This window comes from Amyelois transitella, chromosome 25, assembly GCF_032362555.1.
Source record: "Amyelois transitella isolate CPQ chromosome 25, ilAmyTran1.1, whole genome shotgun sequence".
NCBI classification, from domain to species: domain Eukaryota; kingdom Metazoa; phylum Arthropoda; class Insecta; order Lepidoptera; family Pyralidae; genus Amyelois; species Amyelois transitella.
Window position 1 is genome coordinate 3,945,605 of NC_083528.1, and position 21,632 is coordinate 3,967,236.

Below are 21,632 nucleotides of genomic sequence, written 5' to 3' on the forward strand. Positions count from 1 at the left end.
CGAGCTTGCATGAAGAAAGTGATGGGTGAGAGTGAAGCCGTTGTTGCAATAGAACTTCGCCTTAATTCATCTTAGTCCTTGTTCCTGGCGTAAGGACCTCTTATATCTTAACCGGGGTGCGAATTTTGACCATAACATAACGATTTTGTTATTTATTTATTTAAAACTTAATTGAGCATCAAAGGTACAATAGTTGAACTAAATGCTACTAGCTTAAAATAGCAAACAGATAAACAATCCGGTATCAATTTAAGAGTGAAAGAAAATTTACACAAACATATATATATATACAAATTATCTTTATTGCCCATAAAAAATACATATGTAGTAGAAACATGCATAAGTAAATAAGAATATAGATAAATATGCATAAATATTATAACGCAAGTAAAAGATGATGAATCATTCCGCCGTTTGCTTTCTGAGGAAGAACGAATGTACTTTTCCATTAAAATGATGCCTGATGGATATCTGTCTGAGGTCTTCGAGTAAGATAGTCCAGAGTCTTTAGTTTTAAGGGTAAAAAGATTTGGCCACACACTTGTCACTTGTCCCACAGGATTGCTAGGACAAAATCGTCCTACTTGTCAAACTCCCCATTGGAAAACTCAGTGGGATAGACGGAATTGTTCTGGATTCGGTAAATCAGGTTTTTGGGGAACCCCACATTGTATCTCGGTAAAAGACAAATGAACCCATTCCTTTAGTCGCCTTTTACGAAATCCATGGAAAAGAGATAGAGGCACCACACGGCACCATTACTTCGCCTGAATTGTAGCATGTTGGCGGAGTAATGCTGCCGTGTGGTTCCTTTATAACAATAAATATCGTAATAGATTTTTAAGTGTAAAACTAAAAACAATACCATACATCTACGTATCCACGTCGTAGGCAATTAAAAATAAATAATTTAATTTGTTCCAGGTGACCCAGATCGACCTATTATCAAGAGCGGCTCATAATGACATTACTTTTTAATACACTAACTGGCAATTAAGCAACCGGCCGTCAAGTTAGACATGTTAAGCACACAACTGCAGCAATGGACAGCGTGAAGAAAATACACTCGGGAACACTGTATCGGTGAGTGTTTATTGATTTTATTGTAGCTTTATTAAGTTAAAGTGGGACTGGGCTGGGGCCGATGTCTGAAGACGAAAATGAGATACCGATTCGATCCCACGGAATGGCAAGAGACGATTGACTCGATATAAATCGCATAAGTACTCGATATAAGTTGTTCAGAAACTTCCTTACGACAGTTAATTTATTTTTCTGAATTAGTTTCTGAATTATTAAGATCGGTGAAACTGACGTTTAATGGTAACAGAGTACTGAGTTTTCAAGATGATAGTGAAGATGTGGAAGAAAATCTTCTTCTTAAAATTGAGATACTTTAGGCGAAATATTATATGCGTGACCACTTGTCGATTGGTTTCGATTTATTTCGATTTAGGGGTAAATTACTCATGACATTTACACAACATAATTGTGTGGCACTTCGGGCAGCCAAAAGGGTAGAGTAATTTTTCTTTCTATGTAGGTACTATTTTTATTATAATCTTGAGGAACATTCTGAAGTAACCGAATCTGTCACGACTATATTTTAGTTTAGTACTTTAGTACATAGATACATATCATCACGTCTTTATCCCTTGCGGGGTAGACAGAGCCAAAAGTCTTGAAAAGACTGAAAGGTCACGTTCAGCTGTTTGGCTCAATGATAGAATTGAGATTCAAATAGTGACAGGTTGCTAGCCCATCGCCTAAAAGAAGAATCCCAAGATTATAAGTCAATCCCTTAGTCTTTTACTTTAGTACTGTTATTTATGTGCAAGACTGATTGAAGATCACTCGTTTCGCCGGTATTCGGCTGTAACCATATTCAGAAATAGCACCCCTAAAGGTCCTATTTTTGTTTCGATGATGGAGAAGTCTTTTTTTTTCTCTCCGTATCCGTAGAGATTATTTGCCTATTTAGGGCGTGTTATCGAAAATTCATCGAATTTCATGAATATTGATCCAGTAGAGATAATGTGAAGTTACCACAAACAAACACTTTCCCACTCTTAATCGGAACATGTAAGGTTTTGATTTGAAGTGACGTGATTATAATAATACTTTCTGCAAAATGTTTGGTTAGTAAGAAATCTATTAGAAAACCGCGACTGATGCGAACAATTTCCTTTATAAAATTACAACATCCGTGTGGAAGTGAAGGTAATCCTTATTATCTCGGTATTTAAATTATTATGCCCCGGTTTACGGTCATCAAGTGGACAGATAAGACCATTTCCTAACGTTTATCGTCGCGAAGGAGCGGGTTTGAAATTTTCTACTTACTTTCAAAGATGTAGTTTGATCTGGCGCCTCGTTATGAAAACTAACAGTATAAAGGTGCAAGGTGAAATATGGTAAGAAGACCATGCTACGTATTTTTATGACGTACTAGAGGCCGCCCGCGACTTCGTCCGCATGGAAACCCTATCAATTCCGCGGAAACTCCGGGATAAAAAGTAGCCTATATGTTATTCTGGGTCTTCAGCTACCTACATACCAAATTTCATCGCGATCGGTTCACAAGTTTTTGCGTGAAAGAGTAACAAACATCCATGCTGACATCCTGACATACTCACAAACTTTCGCATTTATAATATTAGTAGGATACAAGCGATTCCTATTGATCATGTTGTTGATAATTACCTATGTAGCTTAAATCTTTGTTTTTAGAATATTTACCCGTTATTTACTATTGATAATATATTCCCAAAGAAACTATTTTCTCGAGGTACGTTTTAATAGGTTGGTCTTCTCCATCCAAAGTAGTAACTACAATGAACTAATATCTTTAATTTTCAATTTTGAAAGTCGACCTTACCGTTCCCAATATATAGTTAATACGCACGTTTATTACGTATACGGCGTCGTGTCGTGGCTTTGCTTCATCCCTGGATTCCGGCTGTATTTTCTAGACAATCCTGGACTGCAGATTCCCACCCCCTAATTCGCATTCATACGCCGTTCCGCGTCCTTGTCGGGTGTACCGCATTTTGACCTCGCACGAGTTGAAGTCTCTATAGATTTTTGTTCTTCTGATATACTCGTTGTAATATAAGTCTTACTGTTGCATCACAGCGTATTAAGGAATGTATACTAGTCTCTTGGCTTTAACTATATGACAATATGTAAATAACACCTTACATGGGAATAAGCATACAACAACAAATTATGAATATTGTTATTTTGGTGGTAACAATAAATACTGTTTACTGGCTTCTAATTTAAGTTTTCTGTGTTGTTGGGAGTCTCATTGCTTAAAAATTTTCCATTTCGACGGCCTCTGTGGCTCAGCGGTACTACGCTTGTCTGTGACACCGGAGATCCCGGGTTCGAATCCCGATCAAGGCATGATGAGAAAAGAACTTTTTCTGGTTGTCCTGGGTCTTGGATGTTTATCTATATAAGTATTTATTATAAAATATAGTATCGTTGAGTTAGTATCTCGTAACACAAGTTTCGAACTTACTTCGAGGCTAACTCAATCAGTGTAATTTGTCCCATATATATTTATTTATTATTTATCATTAGTAAATAACCATTAGTCGGCCGAATATATTTTTATCCCATAATTAAATAATTACAATTACAATAGATGGTTCATAATTCCGTTGTTATTGCTGTATTTTATTGTAAGATAATAATACTAGCTTATTGAAGAATTAAAATATATTGCACTTGCAGGATCTACTAATGAGATTTTAATGTGTTTTTCCCAAGCGTCCATATATTTTAGTTTCATTACTTTCATTAAGCTAAGCATTCAACGCTCATCTTAAGATATTTTTTTTGCTTTTTAATTAAAGTAAATCATCTATCCTTTTAACTACCATTAAGCTTATATACAGCTGAACGAGATCCGTCAGTCTTTTCTGAAACTGTTGTCTCTGTCTATCCCGTACAGGATAAAGACGTGATTAAATGTTTAATAAAATTTTGTAGTATTGTTGGTATCAAAATAAAACAAGACAACAGTTATTTTACTAGGGATTATGAGCATAACACGGCATTAAGTAGATTATGATTTAAAAGCATTATAATAATGTTAGTTACAAACTCTTACAACTTTGTCTTACTACGTGTCGCAGTATGTTTACAGAGACAACGAACTTAACTACTCGTATAACCCAGTTATAAACACTTTATAAGCAGGAGTTTACCGCTGAAACTTCTCTGGTTAGCGGCTAACGGAGATCGACTGTTTTGTTCAATTTCATCTTATGGTGCACCCGTCCATTGGGTAATTTGCATTATCAATTATTCTTTTTTAAATATAAGTCCTTCAATAATACATGATGTGCGGATGATGATACATGATATAATTCAGTAATGCGTGATACGCTTCGATTACATACATACATACATACATAAATATAATCACGTATATATCCCTTACGGGGTAGACAGAGCCAATAGTCTTGTAAAGACTGAAAGGCCATGCTTAACTGTTTGGCTTAATAATAGAATTGAGATTCAAATAGTGACAGGTTGCTAGCCCATTGTCTAAAAGAAGAATGTTAAATTTATAAGCCTATCCCTTAGTCGCATTTTACGACATCCATGGGAATGAGACGGATTATTCCTATTCTTTTTTTATTGGTGCATTTTTATTGGTGGTTCTCATTGCTATTCTAAGTTTGGGATAATTGTTGACGTCATTGATGAAAATGCAGCAGTGCAGTTTGTTACTGCTTCTTCTGCGTTGACGCTTTGGAAGCGGCAGTAAACTTAGTTTTAAGTAATTTATTTGACGTCAACCAAGTTTGTGAAACCAAAAGATATGACAACGATTAAGTGAGATTAAAATGTCCCATAACAATGAAAAAAAAAAAATTAATTTCAATTTTGAATAGAAGTTGGTGTTCAAAATAAACTTTTAATTATCGCAGCAAATACTAAGCGAAACCAAACTCCAAAACATAGTTTTAAAGTATAGGAAATATTGTTGCTGTAGCGTCTAAACTTGGTCTTATTATATGGTAGTATAGTATAGAGAGTTCGAGACAATGGTTAGAACTATAACTAGAAGCTTCAGCGGTTTGAATGGCCACTGAACAACGTGACAAACTGTCTAGTTTTGTCTATATTTACCTAAATATCACGGTTTCTATGGTAACTTCGTATTGGACCTATTGTTTGGTACAAAGTTTTGGTCTATTATAACCTGACGTTATTATGAGCTTTTAATTGTTTTCGTATACTGGAGTCCTTAATATCTATCTGTCGTCTGTCTATTGAACGTACAACACAAGCTTGAAGCTTAATATGATGCCACTTCCAGAGTCAAATCTCATATCCAGTCAAAACTAATTTGGACCAATGAAAGGCGTGTGGTTCCCGGCACCAATAAAAAAAATAATAAGACCACTCCTTCTCTTTCCCATTGACGTCGTAAAAGGCGACTAAGGGATAGGCTTATAAATTTGCGATTCTTCTTTAAAGCGATGTGCTAGCAGCAACCTGTCAGAATATTTAAATCTCAATTCTATCATCAAGCCAAAAAACTGAACGTGGCGTATCAGTCTTTGCAAGACGTAGTAAGTAGTATTGACTGATTTACATATATACTATGAATATATGTAAATGAGTCTAAACTACTTTTACTTTTTCTATTCAAAAGTAATATTGTGCCACTAGAAGTACTTTCCGTATGACAGTAATAATCGTTGTCCACTCAGATAAACCATATTTATTATGTTAATATAAGTTGTATCCACACATTCCTCGCTCGTTTATCAACCGTCACGCTATGATTTATTATTTGCAGATGACATTGTCTTTATGACGAATCGGGTCACTCGTATAGTGTATATGTATAATTATTGTCTAGATACATTTTTGTTGTACACATACATACATACATATAGTCACGTCTATATCTTTTGTGGGAAAGACAGAGCCAACAGGCTTGAAAGACTGATAGGCCAAGTTCAGCTGTTAGGCTTAATAATAGAATTGAGATTTAAATAGTGACACGTTGCTTGCCAAGTTTATAAGCCTATCCCTTAGTCGCCTTTTACACAATCCATGGGAAAGAGATGAATTGGTCCTTTTCTTTCAATAAGTATTCATGTAATGGATGGTGGAATGAAGTGTCGATGTGTGAAGAGAAAATATTTGATTTAAGCTACTAAAGCACACGCCTTGGATAAGTTTAAAATGTTGAAATGAACTTAACTCTATTAGTTATTAAACATTTTATTATGTTCCATCTAGTTAACGAAACCTTACGGTGACATAGTCATTGCGTGACAAAACCCCTTTGTAATATTAGAGAATTAAAAAGAAAACGATTTTGTACTCTTTATAATTTGAAGGATCAGATGCATACCTATTGATTTTGAACTTTTTATAACGTCGAAAGTATTGTTGGATGCAGTCTAAGATTCTTTACAGGTGCAAATAAACAGATTTCCGTTTTTGGTTTTGCTTTTTACGTTCCATTGTTTTGGACCGGGCCGGCCTCGTCGAATTTTTGAATGTCTTAAAAAAGGGAGAAGTTAGGAGTACCCATAATCGTCGAATGTGCGTGAAAAGAGTAATGAGTGTGGAGGAAGCGGGCGAGGTTTGTAAGGATCGTAGCAAATTGAAATCCAGTCTCTGTTTACCCTGCTACCTTATGTATTGTTTTTGACGGTCCCTCTCAGATGTTAAGTTGTCTTTTGTTTGAACTTATGCTAACAGATATATTTTTAAAAGTAGTCCATTTATCTCAGACAATAATATTAGGGGGAAGGGTAAAGACGATTTGGGCTGTTACTATATCCTTGTAGATTCCATCATTAAGTCATCCAGCTACACGGAAACTAAGAGGCCTATATCTAGTGGCTCTGCTTTCCTCCGAAGAGAAAGTTATATTTTTATGATTATAAGTAAAGACATCCAATCCAGCAGCGTTCATGTAATACTTGAGATCTGTGGTCGTTCTCAATTCGCGATCTGAACGGATGGCCGGCGTGAATGGAGGCTATCTCTGCGGTGAGCGGTCAGTATTGTTTGTATGCGTACTCACAAACAACGGACTGTTGCTATTGTCGACGGATTCATTGTCGGATGCATATTACTGTTATGTATAAGGTTGTTATTGATTGAACAGAAGTGTTTGCTTTTTGATATGTTTGGCGTGTGATATCTTTTTCTTATGTTTTACAGCTAGTTAAGAGTAGCAGTCATTTCGGTAGAGTAAAGTGGAGAGACCACTATTATTTTTTATTTGCTGATACGTTTTTACGTTTACTCTTTCAGAAAAGAATTGACATTTAATAAATATTTCTTTTTAGTATGGGTTTTGAACTTAAAACAAACAGATTTCTGTTGCAATGAACACAACAAACTTCTGGAAATTGATGTAAATTAGTGTAATTGTCTGTGTATACAAATATACGTGCCTTAAATGCAAATGCTTATCAATTAATATTTTCTATTGATCAATAACCATATCGCTTTATCTTACTATCAGTTGCCATGCACTGTCTGTCTCTCAATCGTAAAAAGAGACAGTAGTGGCATACCGAGATTTCCTGTTAAGTTAAAAATATATTTCACTACGCCACGTTGAGTTGCTTTTATAGGGAAATTCTGCGAACAGCTTCCGAAGTAAAAATAACTGGGCAATCACGGTCGCTCAATGGCTTGACACACGGGTCCGTACTGCGGCGGTTTTCACACAATTTGTTTTTTCGTAAAATTCTTTAAATTGCTTAATACACACACTTTGTGAGTCTAGATTTTGTTTTATTATCAGTGGATAGAAAATCCATAAAGTTTTTAAGGCCTCTATTAAATTGACGATTGACGAGTCTCAAAGATCTACCTTTGTGTCTAAGCCGTAAAGGGATTTCTTGATATAGTGTAGTATTCCCGATTATTATTAATACCCGAGTTGCTGTTCTAAACAACCGTTTACGTACTATTTGATTTTCATTAACTACCTACCTAGTTCGTAGCTAGCATTCAAAACCAGAGCAATTCCGGTGTACATCATTCACCGGATTCAGCGGTGTGCATGTGTCGGTCCCCTGAAGCCGCTTTACACCTGCGCGACAAATATGTAGGTTAGCTACATCTCCAAGGCCGGCTATTGTTGACAAACCAGTTCCACTTTTAGTAACATTATGTTCTTGTGAATATTATTCAATACCTAAGCTGGTGTTGGCGACGAAGCTCACAAAGTACTGCTTTAGTGCTTCTGCTTTTATTTATTTTTTAAAAGCTTTTATTTAGTTTGACTTGTATGTTTTCTGCGAACTGTTGATAGAAAATATTAGCAATAGCATCTTCTGACTTATTCTTGTTGTAGCTTGCTGAATAGATTTGTTGAATAGATATATTCAGATGAGAGAATAGTGTTAGATGTGCGTATAGATCGCTGTCATTGTTCTTCTTTAAAAGACGTATTAAGTGTAATTTAAACTATAAGGATTTCGAAGACCCTCTTGAAGACGTAGTTGCAAAAATCAAGATATAAGCTGGATCAATGTTAGAACCAAAGGTTGACTGGAAGAGATTGCATTAGCGATAAGTCCGCGTGCCGTGTAAGTGCCGTCTCTATCTGTTTTGTATGTTTTACTCTTATGGTACAATAAAGAGTTTATCTATCTAAATATCGTAGACCCATCGTCGAGGTGTAAATGCCACTTGGATATAACTGACTCCAATTCTCAGCTGCGGCATGACATTCTCCGATGCTAATTGAATTCACGGAATGCAATCGATCCCCCTTTCTTACCAACTGCAACCAAATGTGTTCCTATTTACTACTAGCTGTAGCCCGCGACTTCGTTCTCCGTGAAATCTGATTAAAAGTTCACTGTCAAAAGCTTACTTTACTTTATTTTTAATTATTTATTTTTATTCGATTTTTTTTGCTGAAGCTGACTATTGTATTCCTAGTTAGAGGGGTGAAGGGAGAAATTATTCTATATCAGTTTTAATAAGTTGAAAAAACAAACCTAATTTGTAAAGGCGTTATTCGAGTACAAATATACAGTCTTTTGGTCTTGGCTTATTTTGCCAATATGTTTCAAGTATACGTCGTTCAGTGACTATTGTAATAAATGCATGGATTGGTAATTATTACAAGGGTTCAATCGGTGTTATTTATTGTTCCGTTAATCCAATCTTCCTTGACAAAGTAGGTCATGATGATATTGATTTGGTTTATAAATTATTCAATATGGCCCTAATCGATATTGTTTGAGAGAACATGAGAAAATTATATTCTTACTAGCTTTTACCCGCAGCTTAGTGCGCGGGAATGTAGCGCCACCTATAAAAGAATAAATGTTTTTCGCAAATCTCGCGGGAACTCTAGTTTTTACCAGGACGAAAGATACCCAAATGTCCTTCTCCGTGAAATTTCAAGCAAATCGGTACAGTGGTTTAACTGTTAAGAGGTTAAAAACAAACGATCTTTTGTATTTTTATAAAACTTTAATAATTTTGTTTATTTTGATGTTAAGGTGATCTGAGCATCAATTAAATGAACCTCGATTTGACGCAACATTCGAATATTTTGTTTTCTCTTTCCTTCATGATCATTACAAAATAACACATACGTGTAATTGTCTGTAATTAAATCCTTTGTAAGTAGCAACTAGGCCCATTTAATTACAGGCGTGTGATGTGTAGATGTTAATGAAAAATACAACACAAGTTGTTTTGAGATATTACGAGCAATATAATTATTGTCATTACAATACATTTGGTTTATGTTGGGCGTTTGTTCATTGCCGTATAATTGTTTTGGTAACATACTTACATCATAATAATAATAGATGTTCAGCATTTTTTACTTATTCATTATTTTTTTAATCTAGACAATGGATTATAATTTTTAAATTTACGTCAGGTGAAAATGCTGCAGTGTAGTTTATTCCGCTACTTTTACACTTTTGAGCTTTGGATTAAGTAGTAGTAGATTTAATAATTAGTTTGGTTGACGTCATTAAGGTGATCATCCTTGCATCCTATTTTGACGGAAGAAATTTAACCAATAGGTAAGTAGATGATATCGTTGTGACGGATCCAAAATTACGTTTACATTACAAGATCTGAGTTTTAATGATTAACAGATCTTTAGCTTGCGCATTTTATTCTATTTATCCTTACCGGATTTCTAAGTTAATATGATTGTAAACATAAAGAAGATAATCAATATCCAGTTGCAACTCTGTTGCGGCAGTGAGAGATGGCGAGATCTTCCAGTCGTAAAATATGAAAGTTATTCAACTTTGTCAAATTCATTATCAGGTATTGCGCTGGAATCCCCAGAAGGGATTTATAGAGACACTCGGATTCGGGCATTCGTATCCGATGTCTCGATTTGTTTTGTTTGAGTCGTACCTTTTGGGAAATTTATATCACTTGATTTACATGATTTTTTTTGTATCGTTATTAATAATGAAGTACATACATACATACATATGATCACGTCTATATCCCTTGCGGGGTAGACAGAGCCAACAGTCTTGAAAAGACCGAATGGCCACGTTCAGCTATTTGGCTTAATGATAGAACCGAGATTCAAATAGTGACAGGTTGCTAGCCCATCGCCTAAAAGAGGAATCCTAAGTTTATAAGCCTATCCCTTAGTCGCCTTTTACGACATCCATGGGAAAGAGATGGAGTGGTCCTATTCTTTTTTGTAATAGTGCCGGGAACCACACGGCACCCGTAATAATGAAGTGTTTGGCTAAATGGTTAAAATATTTGCGGTATATGTTTTTTGCGGTTTCGATCATCACACTTGACATCACAGGTTTATTAAGTGCAAGGTTTAAGGTTTAAACCACAAGGTGGTCGTTGTCCAATCTTCACTTTTGTAATTTTGCAATCTACTTATCTAATTACATATGTAAGGTCTGTAAAAAGTCTGTTGTGTTAAAACTGTCCATTAGACTGTTTCTTTGTATTCAACCATACATATATAATATAGTCACGTTTTTATTCCTTTAAGTAAACAGAGCCAACAGTCTGGAAAAGACTGAATAACCACGTTCAGCTGTATAGCATAATGATAGAATTGAGATTCAAATAGTGACAGGTTGCTCGCCCATCGCCTTTAAGAAGATTCCCAAGTTTGTTAACCTTTCCTTAGATAGACTTTTACAATCCGTAAGGGAAGAAAAACAGGCGGATTTTCCCTCGCTACCAGGCCAGCATGAAAGCTATGTGCGCCTCCTCAACAGCATAGTCAGGAATAGCGCGTTTTTCTTATCTGTGTGCTTTAGCTTGTTAATTGATGTCTTTTGCAACTCAATTTAAGATTCTTGCATGTAATTATTTCCTTCTTCAATTTCCCGTTAACCTGATTATTTTTGTTAATTAGACTTTTAACGATTTCGCTGAAAAATGAGGATCTACAAAGGTCAAGAGACACTCGTCACAATAATTATACGCCCAAGCGGATTTACACGAAGGCCCACCTTTGTACAATTAAACGTCAGGTCTTTTCAACAAGAAAATATAGACTAAGTTTTAAAACCTACGAGAATTGAAGGTTTTGAGTTCGTTGGGACTATAAAAAATTAAATAACATTTATAATATAAAGTTTTTTCACGTTAGTCCTTATGGAGACACTTAAAGTTGTAAAACTTGATAAACATAACAAGACGATTTTATGGTAACAAATAAAATTATATTTTCTTATGGACATAAGACTAGAATGCAATACGCAGAGGCTACAAAAGCTGCATAATATTCACAGAAGCGAAAATCCACTTCACATGGAGTGAAACAAACAATGGAGTGAATAAGAGACATGTATTTACAGAGAGGGAAAAAATGTACTCTGTGTAGTTTTGTTACGCCACAAATACTCAATAAAATCAGTGGTTCATTCATATTTTCAATCGAATTGTTCCCCTTGTAGTTTTCCTTACGGATAAATTCCGTTAGTTCCCTGCCAAGGCCGATCGATTGCGTAACATCATGTACCATTATGAATCATTCATTAGTGCCTGAAAGGGTGTAGTGGACCTTGGCAGTGCATTGTTGATTGTTATATTGCATAATGAGTTCGTATAACTCATCCTTCCGTACATAAAACATAGGACGCGTTAATATTGTCAATAAAAATTTTAGGATCATGTATGTTTTAAAAGTGTAGTATTTTAGTTACGGGTAATATTTAGCAACGAAATATTAGATGTAAATTTATAAAATCAATTTTTGTTTATATCGTTAAATTCCTAAAAAGTTCTAATATTGTAGAACTTATCCTTAAAAAAAATTATCGCAAAATGCTCTAAAGGAATCAGGAACCACCAGTAGGGACTGGACACGATCCGAACCTTCGCCAAATTAATTTTAAACCTCATTAAAATTAACATTCTATAATCGCTGTGTGTGCAACGTAAACGTGTTTTATCAGGCGTTTGAAGTTATCATACAGTCGGAGACAAGGAAACTTGGTCGTGTGTCATCAATCACTTTATTATTCTGGTTCAGTTTAGTTCTCTGTTCTCTGACAATTATTGAAACAGATATATTATGTTCTCAGTATAAGACCAAACGGTTGTAAGACAAATTTCGTACAATATTGATTTATTTTGATAGCGTAACACTCAAATGTATAATTACACACTGTACATGACATTTTACAAATATAATTACATAGATTATAATCAAATCTCCATCCTTCATGGGGTAGTCGGAGCCAACAGTCAGCTGCACGGCTTAGTGATGGAATTGCGATTCAGATAGTAACAGGTTGCTGGCCCTAGGTATACTTATGAGTATAAAATGAAAAAGCTAATTCTCAGTTTGACAATAAAATATTTTAAGAAACGTACCTACTTATTTACTAAAACGCCTCTACGCGCTTAGTAAATTTACCGTAAAATTGTGAATTTAAATATCAGTTAAGAAAAGATGCTTTCAAACGTCGTGATGAGTTCCATTCTGTCGGCAAATTACCGTAGCTTAGGTTTCCAAAATTAGCCGGGGATTGCGTGGCTTTATTACAGGAACTCGCCGAGATTCCTGTATCCCATTTATTTCCGCCACACTACACTTGGCATTGCTATTTACCACTTGATTGTTGGAATGAACAGAAGACATTTGGACGAAATTAAATGCTAAGATTTATTTTAAACACTAAAAGATTATTAATTGGACTATCATGGTTCTCCATCAGATGTTTCAATTTTTATATTATCTATAGCATAATTTAAAGATATTTTTTTATATCATTCACCTTTACCGTTTCTTCATCGCCTATAACTTGTTTTTTATGTACATAAATATATTTAATGTAAATAATTTCTTACTGTTTTATTTTACACAATTATATGTTGGTCTTCTAATTAAATCAAAATAATTATATCGTAAAGTACCTGCAATATTTTTTTATGCCACTTACAAACAATAAAAACACATTCAGTATTGACGAAGTGACCGCGTCAATGAAGTGATCAAATACACTGAAATGGAATTCATTGATCGTTCGTTCGCGCAATTAAATTGAACCAATTTGTTGTTTATGCGTTCCATTGTACATTTGTGAAATGTAATACAATCAACCCAAAAATACATACTATTTAATTTGACTATATAATCGTGTTTGGGAAAGAAGCAGAAAATTATGCTAAAAAGCGCAGATAATGATCCATTAAACGGTACACTTTTACGATGGTTAATAAAACAGTTAAATAGATCATTGTCTGTGTACTGTTTTTTTTCTTTTTAGAGTTTTATCCGCGGTTAGTATTATTGAGTCTTGTTGCAATAAAGATTTTGGGACAAGTTCATCATTAAATTATATAAAAAATATAATAGTTAGGTACTAGCTCTCGGCCTGCGCATCAAATTTATAATATTATGTTATGTATCGCCCAACAGGCTTTCGCTTAATTTGATTTGTAGAGGACTCAAAACATTGATATACGACCAGGATTATATCACAACTATGTTGAAACTTCACTCAAACTTAATGTGAAATCACTCATCGCCTTTACAATATTAATTAGCTTTGACTCAGAAATCAGACCACTACTAATTCATTAGATCATCTCACTTTCATTAGTTAGGGTTACCAGGATTTGGATGTAATTAAAATTTAAGGCACTTGTTTTGATTACAGTAGAACTTTGCCTATTATATTCATTCATTTATCTTTAAATTACCCGTTTACCTGAGAGAGCATTGTTGGGGTCGTTACAATCCTCTACTTCATCCCACCTTATGTCCATTAGAGACCTAGAAGATACCTGATCCCATACCCTATGTGACGCTACTGAACAACCTTTAAAAGCTTGACATTATGTTTACTGCTGGCATAAAGTTCAAAAATTCTGGATGTCCTCAAATTTTAGTTAAGGTTCGTTTTCGGAAGCTCAGAATTCTCCTTGGATTAACAAAATAGACTTAAATTAAATTAACTAACTAATTCATGGCTAACTCTGGTATCCTAACATTGCACCTCTGCGATTGAGTTTGCAACTACTAGCCGTTATTGCTAAACGCTAAAGTGCATTAATTATTTAAACACATGAGCGAGATATTACCGCCTAGACTAACTTCTAAAGCAAACCATTAAAACTCAGTATTATCACTTACGGAAGCACTAACTTTTAAGTGGATGTCTGTCGGCGATCGACTCCAATTGGAATATTCGTTCGTATGCATTTTGTCTAATAATGATAGATTTGGAAGTGATCCCCTCGTATTATTGATAAAACCGTAGTCAGGTATTTTGGTAACGGTAAAAAGTGTCAAAGAATTTTTCTGTCCACTTACGCCATTTAGCAAACTCAATCAGGAATCCATTAGGTAACAATAATCCATTTATTGCGTTGACGAATATTGTTCGAAGCGCAAATGTCCCATATAATTTACATTTATGGGTCAGGTTAATTATCTTTTTACTGGTGTCTTCGTCTTGCGTTCAAGCGTGGAGTTCATCTCTGGAGAGGAGCCCAGAATCCGCCGATTATGGAGTGGTCAGAAACAATCCTATTTATTTGTGGTAATGGAACTTAAACTAACTTATGGTTTTCTGTTTGGTCGGCTGGTGGACAGGCATTAAGTCCGCCCTTTGTACATTGTTTTTTGTGCAATAAAGTTTTTAATAAATAAATGTCTCAAATCCCTCTCACTTCAACAGACGGAAGTGTTCTTCATTGAGTCCGGCGAGCCATACTATAGTTCAGTCCTATCCAGAACACTGCCAAGATAGTGGCTCCCTACGATCTAGTTAGCAACCGCTAAGCGTTCATTAGGTACCGTATGTACTCGAATTAGAATCCTCGCATGCGTAGCGAGCGCTAATTGTCCGCTTGTGCGGTGTGCGTATTGCGTATGTAATTTGGGCTTGAGGACCTTATCACTTAAACACACACTCGCACTTTTAGAAGAGGCGATATTCAGAAGTCGTCTAGGAATACTCTTGTGTTCGAAAAGTCGAAAAAAGGACATTTATTTATAGCAGGTTGCCGGTTGGTGTGCCGTTGGTTCCTGGCACCAATAAAAAAAAGAATAGGACCACTCCATTTCTTTCCCATGGATGTCGTAAAAGGCGACTAAGGGATAGGCTTAAAAACTTGGGATTCTTTTTTAGGCGATGGGCTAGCAACCTGTTACTATTTGAATCTCAATTATATCATTAAGCCGAATAGCTGAACGTGGCCATTCAGTCTTTTCAAGACTGTTGGCTCTATCTACCCCGCCAGGGATATAGACGTGACCTTATGTGTGTATGTATGTAATATTCAAATTGATCATGACTTCAGTTGAGGACTGGCAATATGTTTGAAGCTAACGGCAGACGCAAAATTGTCACTAAACCTTCACGACCGGCACTCCATATATGGCGTATTGCTGTTATCAGCCGTCGAGTACAGTTGTTGCCAACATAGCGCTTTCGGCGCTAAATCTGTCGTCTTTTGATTATGTCTGCCCTGAAATATCTAAGTCTAACATCTAAAAACGGTGATGATGAAGTTGTTTTTACTTTTACTAATTTGTTAAAAAACAGATGTCCATTCTTTTGCTTGTCAGTATTATAAAGGGAATACAGTAAGAATTATTCCACTTAAATAACGTGGCTAAGTTTCCCAGGTGATTTAAAGGTCGCTTTTTCTTCTAAATCTTAACATTAAAGCGTGTTTCTTGTTCCAATTTAGCGCGTTTTCATCAGAGAGAGTTGGCAGCATTGGGCGAGTGTAGATTCCGAAAAGCGGCTAAATCGCCCGCCGGCAATTCAATGCAGGGAGCTTGTCTGCTATGGCCCTAAGCGGCACTAAGCTATGTTGAAGGAATCTCGCTTGAAAAGACGTTGTGAAATTGTTCTGATATGGACGTACTGGTTTTGAGCTAGGCTTAATTGAGCAGTTCTAGTCATACATACGTTGTTTTGATAAAGTAACAAAAGCAGCCGGTTTCTTTTCATGTAAAACTTTCATTTGCTCATGTTTGGCATTTATAGGCAAAAACGTCTCATCTAGCAAGTTCTGCTTATTATCCACTTCAAAACTAACAGTAGTTTTCCGAATTTCGATCTCAGTTTTATAGTTCATATCTACAACAATGCTAATTACAAGTTTCCGTGATAGGAATGCCTGCGATGTGCTTGTTTCCTCGCATTTGCGCCTGATCAATAATTACGTATGCATCCAGCGTCCACGACGTAATCTTCCTGGTCTATCTGATTTCCATAAGCTAATATCATACAGACAGACACTGATACGCAACGTACCGAGGCACTAGGATATATCTTGATGATTTATTGTAAGGCCAAATTTAGTTGATGATTTACAAAATTATGACTTGTTTAAAAAAATCATGGGTAGAATGAGAGCAGGGTTAATGAAGCAAATAGACCAAGAGAGTAGTAAAGTGAATTGGAAATGGAAGGCCGAAACGAGTCGATTATCTCTTCCAGACAATATATTGACAATTAAAATTACATTTAGAAAAAAATGATGTAGAAAAAAGTACTTAGTAATTTTAACTTTTTGAAGAACATCAACAGACAAAATTTGGACACAGTTGCTGCATTGTGAAGTTCCGGATTGATCATTCCACCAATTCCTGATAAAATTAGCAGCTGCAAGTCTCCTGGCGTCCATTAGCTTGATTATACCCGTGGATATATTTAGCTGCCTTCGGTACCGGTTAATTATTATTGTTCCACGTTCAAATTGCTTTTATTTTGGCGGGATTCAATTTAAAAGTTCACTCATTCGTTTGAAAACGAATCGAACGCCGATGAATATGACAGCTGTCAATGAGGAAAATAGAAGACTTCTGGCGGAAATTCGTTCAGCATTATCAAGGGGTTATCAAATTGATGGGGATTCGTTTATTTTTTCAGTTTGTTTTTTGCAGACGATATATGCAATAGCAACAATAGTTTGCGCAATGTTGTTAATTTCCCACTGACTCCGAAATAGGTCGTATTTGCTCTACAATCAGATTTTCCTTAGCATTTCTTGTCGATTTCTTGCATTACGTATGAATGGTATCGTGTGCACTGAGAATGCTGCAATACTTTATTCATTGTTAGATTTAAAATAGAATCTAGACTATTGTAGGGTTCAAGAATAAACTGAATTCTTTGTTTTAAATGTTATATAGCAAATAACCAGTGCAATCTCTGTGTGGCACGTAACTCGTTGCACTTGAAGTTTTCAGTATGAACTATACATTTATGAAAGCATTTAGCGTGACATAAATAGTGTGCGAGTGTGATATAAACTATTGTGGTGGTCTCCACCCTATCTAGAAGTCAATATACGATGCGCTCGGTTAACCCACTTGACAAATTGGTGACGCAACCTGACAGTTACGGCACCATCACATTTATAATTGCCGTTATTATCATCAATCCCCTCGATTACATTAATTTCAACAAGTTTTAACGCGAAATGTGACACTTTACGCATTTCTGCCGCCATTTTAGATGTTCCTTTATTTTAGGCCAATTAGAAAAATTAAAAAGGAAAGTTTGTTTTTGAAACGGTTCACTGTTTCACCCTCCTCAATTTTCACGAAGAATAAAGGGAATAATTTTTAAGACAACATTCCTTATAAGATGAGAAAGAAAATTCGCAATTATTTAATTAAGATAGAAAATATGATTTAACGAAGAGATTTTACTTTAAAAAAAAAATTATAAGGTTAATTATTACTTAATTAATGTGCCGTGTGGTTCCCGGCACCAATAGAAAAAAGAATAGGACCACTCCATCTCTTTCCCATGGATGTCGTAAAAGGCGACTAAGGGATAGGCTTATATACTTGGGATTAACTTTTAGGTGATGGGCTAACAACCTGTCACAATTTGAATCTCAATTCTATCATTAAGCCAACCGGCTGAACGTGGCCATTCAGTCTTTTGATGACTGTAAGCTCTGCCCGGCATAGACGTAATATGACGGGTATGTTACTTTACAACTCATAAATATTATAAACAATAAGAATTTGTTTTCAAGAATCAAATTTTAAACTTATGTACAACTTATTATATTTACAATTTCAACATTAATATTAAACTTTATATCACTTTTCACTAAGACTGATTTCTGTATTCGGCCTTCAGGCATAGAATATACCTAAATATTGAGAAAAAAATCATAGCTTTTTAGATTTAAGTTGGAAAAATATAGGACATCTCCGACACAGTAATTTTTCTCTTGTTTTCAATGCGCGTTTGAAGAATGAAGGCTGTCTTGGTGTTTGGGAAAATATGTACGATGCAGAATTAGCCGCAGGTTTCGTTTGAGAATAGGACTGTTTTGTTGCAAACTTTGTTGCTGCAATGTTGTTCCTCTCTCTCTGTTGTCGGTACGAGTCGTCGCCTTCAACACTTCCCTGCACGGCTCGGCGCAGGCGTGTTTTGTCACCCAGTAATCTCCCTCCATTCCTCTCCGCCATCGCTTGAAGAGCATCCCTCTCGAATTGTAAATAATCAACATCGTCAGTCAATGATTCCGTATCACTGTACACTGAATATGGCGGCTTGTTGGCACTTTCCGGTGGCGTTATTAAAGGCCATGGCACGGTGTACTGTAGTTTGTAAAGCTACTGCCCGGTTATTTGATATGAAGCTTGGTGTTTGGGAATATACGTTAGATGCAGAATTACTGCCAATCTAAGGTCTGCCGCGCCGATGGATGCATGGCTAGGGGCGAGCCTAGTCTCGAGCGTGCCACTTCCGCCATGGGGTTGGGCGACCCCCAGGTAATGGCTAGCCTTACCCTGGCATGCGGGGCTCTGCTGGGGCGGACAAAATTTTTCCCTAGCGTCTCGTGGGAATCGCATGGATGCAAATTTTTTGAAAGAGCACCTAGATGGCGGCGATGGTGTCCGCACCCCATCACGTCTCGTTCCCGGCGGGAGCGGTATGCGGTCTGCTGAAAGCCGCTTTGCGACGATGAATGTAAGAGGAGGAATGAAGGATAAGATTGAGGAAGTATGCCAGATGATGGATGAAAGACGTTTGGATGTGTTGTGCGTGAATGAAACGAAGCGGAAAGGATGCGACGCGACGCAGCACGGCCCTTACACGGCGTATTGGTCTGGAATTTCCAGTACCAGCCGAGGCTGTCAAGGGGTCGGTCTAATTCTTTCTGCACGAATGGCTGAGTGCGTGAATGAGTATGAGTGTGTCAGCCCTCGTCTTCTATGGATTAGGCTGAAAGTTGGAATCACTCGGATCTTCGTTCTAGGTGTTTATGCACCTTGGGATGTGGGTTCGAGGGGTACAACATCAGCAAAAAGCGAAAACGAGGAGTTCTGGAATAGTGTAAGAGAAGTATTGAAAGTTACCAAGCCAAATGAGAAGATTATTATGTTAGGTGATTTTAATGGATGGGTGGGTGTAAAGCGTGATGGATATGAAAAGGTGCTTGGTGCGTTTGGTGACGAAAAGGTGAATGATAATGGAAGAAGTGTATTAGAAATTTGTCTAGAGTGGGATCTTTTTGTGTCGAACTCAATGTTTCAACATAAAGAGATCCACACCTACACAAGAGTGGAAGGTATTTTAAAAAGTATGATAGACTTTGTGATTGTAGATGAAAGATTGAAGAACAAAGTGCTGGATACCCGTGCATATCGCGGTGCTGGCATTGACTCGGACCATTTACTGGTGATATCCCGGATAAGGGGTATCTTCAATCGCTGGCGGCACAGGGTAAGGGAGCAAACCAGCGCTTTGGAAAGAGTAAAAGTAGAAAATTTGCAAGATATGGATGTAGGTAAGAAGTATATTAATAGACTGAAGGATGAATTTGAAGATTTAGATGAAATGAGCGATATTGAAGATGGATGGAAGGAATTTAAAGAAAGAATTGTGAAAGTAGCTGTTGAAGTGTGTGGTGTAAGTAGAAGAAGGAAAGGAAAAAATCACAAAAATGCGTGGATGAGTAAAGATGTGCAAGAACTTGTGCGATTAAAGAAGAAAGCATGGCTGGATTTGTTAGCAGCAAAAGCTAACTTAAGAATGCAAGAGGTTATAGATGAAGATGTGAATGAAGCACGTAAGGAATATAAGAAAATGAAAGATTTGGTTAAGAAAGCTGTGATTAGAAAGAAAGAAGAGTATAAAGAGGATTTTGATAAAAGGCTATCAGAAGACTTTCAGTCAAATCTGAAAGTATTCTGGAAATCCGTAAGGTCAGCCCGAGGAAATACTATAACCAGAGAGCTGACTAGGATCAGATGCCAGGATGGTAGCGTTGTGAAAGGAGAAGAATGTGTACTAAAGATATGGAAGGACTATTTTGAAAGTTTATTTGAAAAAAAGGAAGGAAATAAGAAAGATTTCTGCTATAGCGAAGAAAAAGAGAATGAGATGGAAGGCGAAATTGAAATGTTCGAAATTGTGGAAGCACTTAAGAGTATGAAAGCGGGAAAGGCTGCTGGGTGTGATAGAGTGTCGGTCGAGATGCTTAAAGCAGGAAAAGGCGTAGTAGCTAGTCAGTTGTACTGCCTTTTCAATTTGTGTTGGAGAAGCGGCCGAGTACCAAAAGATTGGTGTAAGGCTGTTATCGTGCCACTTTACAAAGGAAAAGGGTCACAGCTGGACTGCAAAAATTATCGTGGTATAAGCCTGCTTAGCGTCGTCGGCAAATTGTATGCTAAGGTATTGATTAATAGAGTCAGGAATGAAACTGATGACAAAATATGGGATGCTCAAGCGGGATTTCGAAAGGGAATGGGATGTACTGATCAGGTCTTTTCCTTGCGGTGCATAGCCGAAAAGTTTTTGGCCAAGAGTCAAAAAGTCTATTGCACATTCGTAGATCTGGAAAAGGCCTATGACAGAGTTGAGAGGAATGAATTGTGGTCAGCACTTTCTATGCATGGGGTGAGCAGTCTCTTAATACGAGCACTGAAATCCTTATATGAGGATTCGAGTGCTTGTGTCAGGATAAACGGAGCGCACACTGAGTGGTTTAAGATTGAGAAAGGCGTTAGGCAAGGATGTGTTGCGTCACCGTGGCTGTTCAACCTATTTATGGATAGCTGTTTGACAGATTTGAAAGAGTCTAAAAGTGGATTAAGGATGAATGAGTTACTCGTCAAATGTCTGCTCTATGCCGACGATCAGGTTATACTGGCGTCATCA

The 21,632-nt window shown here is 36.5% G+C and overlaps 1 protein-coding gene across 3 annotated transcripts in view; it reads left to right on the forward strand.

Moving 5' to 3' along the window:
• The window catches only part of LOC106137157 (catenin delta-2), a 44,182-nt gene that overhangs the window by 4,466 nt on the left and 18,084 nt on the right, over window positions 1-21,632 (forward strand). For all 3 annotated transcript variants that reach the window (XM_013337934.2, XM_060951507.1, XM_013337935.2), the window contains exon 2: window positions 925-1,083. In XM_013337934.2, the coding sequence (XP_013193388.1) occupies window positions 1,043-1,083 (41 nt within the window). In that variant the 5' untranslated portion in view covers window positions 925-1,042. The remainder of the gene's footprint in view (window positions 1-924; window positions 1,084-21,632) is intronic.